The following is a 9,699-nucleotide window of genomic DNA, read 5'->3' as shown; positions in this document are numbered from 1 at the left end:
TACTCACTTTCTTCTATCACACTAGTTACATCATTCATCATCTCACTCGTTGGAACATTTTTCGGAATGATCCTTCATTTACGATTACTCAATACGTGTTCGATTGTTCATCCACATTCAAAAAATCCTTATAATAACAATAAAACTACTGTGCACAGAGAATGCATGGTTTATGGCACATTATTAAACCAAGAGAGAATAAATGTGATAAACTTACACGTCTCTTAACGTCTTTGGATCTTTCCAATGGAACATTTCCTCGAGAACAAGTGTTTTGGTTTCAATGTAGGAATAACTCTATCAGCCTCTCCACGGTGAGCATTCTTATTCCTCTTTATAACGAATTTCTTTGCCACTTTAATCACCTTACACTTTTGAGCATAATCCTTCAAGCCCACTCCAGGTACAACTTCACTAATAGGAGGTCGTGACTTGAACCTGGCATCATCACCATAAACCTCTCTGATAAGTGCTTTATTTAGTTATTATTTTTATTTTAAATTGCACCGTAATCATTGGTTTATATGGTTTATTTGTTCGTTTTGATTCTTTTTCTGTGCAAGACGCTAGATTCTGGAAATTGCTCTAAAAGAACTGAATTATGTAGTTTTTTTTATTTCAGAATCAAAGCTTGATTAGTGGTCATAACTTTGGACATGAAACATCTGACGAGGTGATGACGTCAGTACCTTCTAGAAGGTCCCGTCATCGCTTCTAGAAGAATGAATGGATCAACCGCACATTTATGCAATTTGGATTTGAATTAAACTCATGTTTTAGGATATTATTTTAAATATTATATTTTATCTTATCTTTGTTTTAGGTATTTTAGTTTAAATAGTTTTAAGTATTTTAATTAGGATTTATTTTCTTTATTTTAGGATTATCTTACCTTGTTTTTAGGATTTTCAAGGCTATAAATGCCCTCTCAAGGTAAGCCTAGAAACACATCTCTCAACAACTACGAATTTACTTTGCTTCTTCTCTCTAGCTTTATAAAAATTTTCTCTTTTATTTCCTTTTAAGTTTTCGAAATTTTTTATTTTATTTTAAAGTTTTGTTTTCAAATATGCTAAGTATGACTCTGGTCATGCTTAGCTAATTTTCTTTTAAGCCGAAGGATAAAGCAAAGGCTCAATTCCAAACGTGATAATTCTAAGGCACTTAAATCGCTTCAAATATCCATCTTTGTTTTATGGGCTTATTTTCAAATCAAAACGATTTTCAAAACCAAAAGTCAGCGTTGGTTTGGATGTTGTTATGGTTAACATGTGAGGAATGATCAGCTTATTGAAGCACATTCGACTTCCTATGAACACACTTAGAAAAATTGTTTGCTAAGAGGAAACTGAGATCGGTATCAGTTATTGTTGAATCAACATAATCCAAGTCGATAGCTTTTCGAACTTCAACGTTTTAAAGAGCTATAATATTGTTGTTGCTTAGATCAACTCACAAACCGAAATTTAAAAGTGCAGTTGGATATTCGATAATCAAAGCATATTCACAAGGATTTGTAATTACAGACAAGTAGCCGACGTGAATCTTAAAGTAAAAATCTATTTCGATGATCCGAGGAATTTGAGGCAAAGTTGAAGGTTGACGTTATTCTTACCATAAGTCTTCTTTATCTCAATTTATTTTATTTATTTATTTGTTTATTTAATCTTTACCTCATTTTGTTTCTTTAAACAATTTTAAAACTCCCTTTTTAATCTTTATCATTATCTTATAGTTATTATTTATTATTTTATTATTTTATCCTTATCTTCCCTTTTAAACAAATTATATTTATTTATTTTATTATTTTATTCTTATTTTTTGATCTTTATCTAAGAAAATTATATCTTCTTCTAAATCAAAAAGTCCACTAAATCAGAAACACCAAAGTCCCTATGGATTGACTCTGCTTCTCTATTCTACTCTCTTTCTTTTTACTTATTAATAAGCCGAAATTATTTTGATAGAAAAATGACATTTATCAAATTGGTGCCATTATTGGGGACTATACTGATTTTTTTTTATTTATGACCAAAAGAAACCCGGGTGAATTAGTAGATCTTGACCTGGAGATCAAAGCACGAGCACGAAGAACCCACACATAAACGCTTCGAGAAAAAGAAAGAGACAAGAAGAGAATAGTTCAGAAATGAAATCGAATCTAGAGATAAACTCTGAAGCAGACGCATATAACGAAGATACATCTCGATGGCAGAAGAAGAAGAACAAACGATCCAAGAGCTAGCCTTAGCTCCTGTCACTCATACGCCCTTATGCATCACTTTTCCTAATGGCAGGACTCTATTTCAGTTAAAGACGAGACTTATCTATCTTCTTCCTACTTTCCATGACTTTCCCACTGAAGATCCGTAGAAACACTTGTTGGAGTTCCATGTGGTTTGCACTAGCATGAAACCACAGGGAGTTACCGAAGATCAAATTCAATTGAGGGCTTTCCCTTTCTCTTTAGCTGACTTGGCTAAAGATTGATTATTTTATTTACCTCCGAACGAGGAGGAGCATTAGTCAACGTGACCCCAACAATAGCGAGAGAATTGATTTCAACCATGGAAGCCAACTCTCAACAGTTTTCAAGTGAACCCAACCGACGGGTTCAAGAGATAAGTACATTTTCCCTTGAAAATAAGTTAGATAAATTAACTTAAGTAGTTAATTCACTTGTTGTAGGAAAATCTGGGGCAACAAGAGTATGTGAGATATGCACGAAGCTACACCATCCGACGGAATATTGACCGATGATACAAGAAGAAGGAAAAGAAAAAATCAACGCCGTAGGAAACTTTCAATGTCCTCTACAAATACCATGTAACCCATATAGCAATACTTATAATCTGGGATGGCGAGACCACCCAAATTTCAACTATGCGGTGAATCAAAGGCCAGCTTATCAACCAAGACCTCCCCCTCAACAGCAAACGCAAAAGCCATCACTGGAGCAAAATCATAGAAAAAATAGCAATTTCATAAGAAAAGATGGTTACATCCCTTGAAAAACTGGTTCCATCCTAGGAAAAGCTGGTTGCATCCCACGAAAAATTCCAAAGTCGAACTGAGACACATTTTCAAGAGTTGGAATAACAAGAAAGATTACTTTCTCAAACGGAGTTAAATCTAAGAAGAATGTTAGTGCCATCATACTCCGAAGTGGAACAATCGTGTCACCCAAAGTTCCAAAAGAAAAAGTTGCACATTAGGAAGAACAAGAAGAAATGCCACCTCCAGAAATACAAGGTACATCTGACGCACACCCTCCTTCTTCTTCTCATGAAATCGTGCCACCCTTCCCATCAAGGTTGTTAAAGTTTGATAAAAGAGCTGAAGAAAGGGAGATCATAGAGGTGTTTTGAAAAGTTCAAGTTAATATACCTCTTCTTGAAGTAATTCGACAAGTACCGAGGTATGCTCAATTTTTAATGGAGCTTTGCACTATAAAGAGGAAATTAATAGGGCATAAAAAGGTAAATTTGGGACAACATGTTTCCAGAAATTTTTAACGAAAGCTCCCACCAAAGATGAAGGATCAAGGTATGTTCTCCATACCTTATAAAATATGTAATTTTAAAATTAAACATGTAATGTGTGACTTAGGATCTTCAATTAACGTTATGTTATTTTCTATTTATAAAATGATTACTAACGAGCCTTTGAAGGAAATGGGAGTAACCATACAGTTGGCTAATCGACCCGTGATCTATCCAATAGGAATGATGGAAAATGTCTTAGTGAAGGTCGATGTAATTTTTTCCTGCATATTTCTATGTCATTGACATAAAACATGATAGGTCTGATACTTATTCCAAAGTACTCCTAGGCTGACCCTTCCTAAGCACCGCACATACAAACATCGATGTTAGAAGTGGTATACTGACAATGAAATTTGATGGTGAGATCGTTGAATTTGATGTTTACAAAGCAATGAAATACCCAGATTGAGGTGAAAGAATTAATTATGTTGATATTTTTTATCCTTTAATTGATGAATATATTGAATCTAATCTTTCCATGGCTCTTGAACTTTGCCACAAAGAGGAAAAAAGGGAGTTTGAAAATATTTTTTAATCAATTCTTATTTATTTTTACCTTCCTCTAAAACTAAAATTTTACCTTTTGTTTTATAGGCACCTGAGGTAAAATTGAAACAAATGCCGAAACACTTAATGAATGCCTTTTTAGGAGATAATGCTACCTCACCGGTTTATTATTTTGGATAAGTTTTCAAAGCTAAAAAGGATCCGAAGAAAAGCCTATGAGAAAGCCAAAATCTACAAGAAAAAAATAAAAGGATTATACGATCATAGAATTTCTCATAAGGAAGTTCTTAGTTGGAAAAATGTATGAAGTGGAGGAAGTATTTCTCTCAAAACCTATAGTCTGAATCAGGTAGTCAAGTTAACAACGTTAAAAATAGCGCTTAATGGGAGGCAAAACATTATTATTTTTATTTTTTGTTTGTTCAATTTTTATTTTTATTGTTAATTTTATTTTTATGATTTATTTTTGTTTTTAATTTTTTTTTTTGATATTTTAGGTACACCGTTATTCCTACTTGAATTTTAAGCAAGATAGAATCAAGAATTTATCAAATCGAAAGCGAAAAAATGGCAAAAAGCTCGACCCTAAGGCTGAAGAGATCGTGTGGCAACAAAAAAAGGAAGAATCATTCGAAAAAAAGGAAGCAGAATTTTGAAATACACTATTCAGACAGTGCAGAAAAACTGATTTGGTTCGAACACTGCAAAAAAATACACAATAGATTCGAGCATTGCAGTGCAGAAAAAAATAGATTTGGTTCGAACTGTGTAGAAAAGTTCGAAAAGAATAGTGCAGTGTAAAAAAAAGCAGTATAGTTTTTGTTCGGAATAAAAAACACATCATAACAATTTTGGTTTGAACTATGAAAAAAAAAGAAAAAAAGGATAAAGCTTGATTGAGTTCTTTTCTTGAAGTCTACTTCCTTTAGAATGAAATCTTGGAATGATATATCTTTTCTTGATTTTTGTTTTACAGAAAATTTTAATATATCTTCTAGTGTCTTCTCGATCGGACAATCTACTCTACAATAGTTCGTCTCGTCGTGGCCGCTACCGCGGTCGTCATTAAATCAAGGGAGTATTTTTGTTCCCTCTCTTGTGCTTTAATATTCATATTGGGATAATATGGTCTACGCGAGGGGGTAGAATTTGCTATCAAAATTTTTCGCTTGCTTATTTGATTGTTTGGAATTAAGTTGTTCTGATATTGATGTGTTGGAATCTTTAGTTGCTTATCTTGAAATTTACTTTATACTTTTGCTTCCTTTGGGATTGTGACCATGTTTTGATCGAATTTAATTTGCATGATGGTGATTTGTATAGCTGGTGAATTTTTGGAATTGTTAAGTAAAGTTATTTCATTCTTTTGTTGATAGAGATGAACTTGACTCAGTTCATATAAACTTTTCTTGTGAGATTCAAGCCTAACGAGCATACATTTTCTTTCTTTCTCATTGTTTGATTTGAGCGTGCCATACTAATTAGAATATTCTAGAATTTGTAATCACAATGCATATCGAGACTACATGTTGAGCATAATGTTTTAATGTGATAAGGGCACCTAGGATAAACTCACTTTTGCAAAAAGCCTACCCATTTACATATCCACTAGTGAACCACATTTGAGCCTATTTCCATTTCCTTTTTTACACCTCATAATTAAACCCAAAGCGTTTCTTTTTATTTTCCTCTCTTTTCACACCCTTACTGATACTTGAGATCTTGTATCACTCTTGTTCCACGAAAAAAAAAGTTGAAAAAAATTGTTCATTGTTTCAAACAGCAAAAAAATGTACACTGTTTTGAACAGAAAAAAGAAAAAAAAAGGAAAATTGATTGTTCCAATTGCCTTTCATTTATTCTTTGTCCTTGTTTTATTATGCTTCATGTTAGTTCGTGGATTGTTCCTAATTGTATTAATCTCTTGTCTTGGTATTTAACCCGATCATCATGGCCTTTTCCCTACCCTAACCTAAGCCCGTTACACCATGTTTAAAGACCCCTTGATTATTGCATTATGTTCACTTTTAGTAGTGGAGACTTGATTGGATTCCAAGCCTATGGTAATATTTTGGTTAGTTTCGGTTTGAGTGATTTCATTTACCCCAAACACTTTGAGCGGATATGTGTGAATCTTTGTGATATATTAAGTAATGTTTCATTGAAATTAACAATTAATTGGGATATCTTGCTTACTTTAAATTTTCTTAGTTTTGTCTTTGCTTGATTGTAACTTGAATTCGGCAAATGTCATGGACTTAGTTCGATTGGAAATTTGAGAAATAAATTGAAATTGAAGATGGCAACTTATGATTTTTGATATGTTAATTGTGGAATGCTTGAGGACAAGCATTGAATAAATGAGGCGAAATTTGATAAGTGCTTTATTTAGTTACTATTTTGTTTTTAAATTGCTCCGTAATCATTGGTTTATGTGGCTTATTTGTTAGTTTTGATTCATTTTTAGTGCAGGATGCTAGATTATGGAAATTGCACTAAAAGGATAGAATTCTACAGTTTTTTTAAAATTTTTGGAATCAAGGTTGGATTAGTGGGCATGACTTTGGGCATGAAACATCTGATGAGGTGATGATGTCAGCACCTTCTAGAAAGTCCAGTCAGCACTTCTAGAAGAAAGAATGGATCAGCCGCATGTTTCTATAATTCAGATTTAAATTAAACTCATGTTTTAGGATATTATTTTCAATATTATATTTTATCTTATCTTTGTTTTAGGTATTTTAGTTTAAATAGTTTTAAGTATTTTAATTAGGATTTATTTTCTTTATTTTAGGATTATCTTTACCTTGTTTTCAGGATTTTGAAGGTTATAAATACCCTCTCAGGGTAAGCCTACAAACACATCTCTTAACAATTGATAATACACTCTTCTTCTTCTCTCTAGCTTTATAAAAAAATTCTCTTTTATTTCCTTTCAAGTTTTCGAAATTTTTTATTTTATTTTAAAGTTTTGTTTTCAAATATACTAAGTACGACTCTGGTCATGCTTAGCTAATTTTATTTTAAGTCAAAGGCTAAAGCGAAGGCTCAATTCCAAACGTGAGAGATGTAAGGCACTTAAATCGCTTCAGATATCTCTCTCTGTTTTCTGGACTTATTTTCAAATTAAAATGATTTTCAAAACCAAAAGCCGACATTTGTCTAGATGTTGTTATGGTTAACATGCGAGGAAGGATCAGCTTATTGAAGTACATTCAACTTCCTATGAACACACTTAGCAAAATTGTTTGCTAAGATGAAACTGAGATCGCAATCAGTTATTATTGAAACAACATAATCCGAGTCGGCAGCTTTTTGAACTTCAACGTTTTAAAGATCTAGAACATTATTTGTGCTTAGATCAACTCACAAACCGAAATTTAAGAGTGCACTTGGATATTCAGTATACAAAGCAGTCACAAGGATTTGTCCTTGCAGACAAGTATCCGACGTGAATCTTAAAGTAAAAATCTATTTTGATGATCCGAGGAATTTGAGGCAAAGTTGAAGCCTGAGATTGTTCTTACCATAAGTCTTCTTTATCTCAATTTATTTTATTTATTTATTTGTTTATTTAATCTTTTTCACATTTTATTTCTTTAAACAATTTAAAAACTCCCCCTTTTTATCTTTATCATTATCTTATAATCATCATTTTATTATTTTATCCTTATCTTCCCTTTTAAAAGAATTATATTTATTTATTTTATTATTTTATTCTTATCTTTTTATCTTTATCTAAAAAATATATATTTTCTCCTAAATCAAAAAGTCCACTAAATCAGAAACACCAGAGTCCCTGTGGATCGACCCTGCTTCTCTATTATAATCTCTCTCTCTCTTTTTACTTATTAAGAAGCCAGAATTATTTTGATAGCAAAACGACAGTTATCACTCTCCCCACTCAATATATCACTCCCTTTTCCAGCCCCTTGAATTGCTACGAGCATAATTAATTGCAAGAGATGGATCCAGCCCCAAAGAAGATAGCTGCCTGCCCATTCTCTCTGTGTTAAACTGTATATCTGTGTCAAATTTTCTTTGTACAACAGGCCAACTTTCTGCGCTTCTTTTCTTCATTATATGTTGTTGAATAAGCAAGCTTTTTTTCCTAATCTCAGCTTCACCATCCATCTCAAAGTCATCACCTTTTTCCTCCGCTTGCAGAAGACCCTTATCACGCTCCAGCTCTTCAAGTCTTAACAAGATATTTAGGTCAATAAATTCATACACATTGTGACCATCTAGAAATTCAAGCAGTACATCCTCTTTCCATTCGTCATTTGCTAATAAATAGTCATTCTTCAAGCTATCAGAGAATACACCAGCACCACTATTCTCCTCCTCCAAATCCTTTTCATTTTTTCTCTTCTTCTCCTCTGTTGCTTGCGTAGCTTTAGCTCCCAAAATTGCCTGAGGTATGCAAGGAGGCCTATCCTTCTGATCTCGTGGTTTAGGTAGTGCAACATGAAACCTATTAAGGCAGTCATTTTTTCTATTTCATTTTTGATTCAACCCTTTGATTCAACAACCTTTCACAAGCAGAATTCTTCATAGTAATTTCCCCATCCTTAGTCAAAGTGCTCATAGTCAATAGCACCCCTTCTTCATTTTTAGGCTCACCTCCTTGACCAATCACTGTCTTCAAGGCTTCAGATTTCATCTCCATGACCAACTTCCTATCTTCCTCATATATGCCATCAAATGACTGCAGATCAGTCTTATTGCAAACAATGATCAAGGGTTTGTTCATGAAGAGAGATTTAATGCTGTGAAAAAAAACTGCTTGTTGGGCAATGTTATACCCACATGACCCAAATATATCCAAAAAGAACAACAATATAGCTCGTAAGTGAGCCAATGCTGTAATACTGCACATCTCAATAATGTTTCGATCTTCAAATGATCGGTCCAAAATTCCAGGTGTATCATTTACTTGATACTTGAGGTACTTGTTATGTTTTTATTGTCTAAAGATATTTTAACATGGTTTGATTTAGAAGTTTGAGCTTTTTGAAATCGGTTTAATCCAACCTTTTTAAAAGAAGCTTTGAGATCATAAGTTCCTTTTAATTATCATAATGAACCATAGAAAGTAAGTTATGCAAATCTTGATATTTCTTTTCAAATTAATCAAGTTTGATTTCCATATCTTTCATCTTACACCCAAGCTCATTATTGGTCTTAACTAATTGATCATTTTTGTTTTTCAGTTTTGAAATATGTTTCTTATTCTTTGAAAGCATGATCTCAAATTATAAGGCAAAATCATCATAGACCTCTTGTAGTTCATCAAAAGAATATTCATTTAAATTAGATGAACTAGAGGTTACCATAGTTTCTCCCTCGATGGCCATAAGACACAAGTTGGTTACTTCTTATTCTTCTTCATCGGAGAATTCTTCATTGCTCCATGTAGTTAAATGTGTTTTTTTGTGCGTTCTTGGTTGACCACTTCTTCTTCAATTGAGAACACTTAAACTTGATATGTCCCTTTTTCTTGCACTTATAACAAATAAAGGGGTCCTTCTCCTTAGATTTTTTGAAGCCCGTATTTATTTGAAATCTTATTCCTTTGTTGGACTTCATGAATCTTCAAAATATTTTGGTAAACATTATCATTTCTTCATCTTCTTCCTCGATGGAA

General features: G+C 32.9%; 1 protein-coding gene across 1 annotated transcript; it reads right to left on the bottom strand.

Moving 5' to 3' along the window:
* Positions 1 to 7,964: 7,964 nt before the first annotated feature.
* On the bottom strand, positions 7,965 to 8,931 carry LOC120208761 (nucleolar GTP-binding protein 1-like). Its single transcript, XM_039207946.1, has 2 exons — positions 8,585 to 8,931; positions 7,965 to 8,526 (listed from the first exon to the last, which is right to left on the bottom strand). Exons 1-2 carry the CDS (start codon positions 8,929 to 8,931, stop codon positions 7,965 to 7,967), a joined length of 909 nt encoding a protein of 302 aa, XP_039063877.1.
* Positions 8,932 to 9,699: the final 768 nt, after the last annotated feature.

Source organism: Hibiscus syriacus, unplaced genomic scaffold (assembly GCF_006381635.1).
Source record: "Hibiscus syriacus cultivar Baekdansim isolate YM2019G1 unplaced genomic scaffold, ASM638163v2 tig00017446_pilon, whole genome shotgun sequence".
Taxonomy (NCBI): domain Eukaryota; kingdom Viridiplantae; phylum Streptophyta; class Magnoliopsida; order Malvales; family Malvaceae; genus Hibiscus; species Hibiscus syriacus.
The sequence above is the reverse complement of the archived record's forward strand: the minus strand, read 5'-3'. Positions and strand labels throughout refer to the sequence as shown.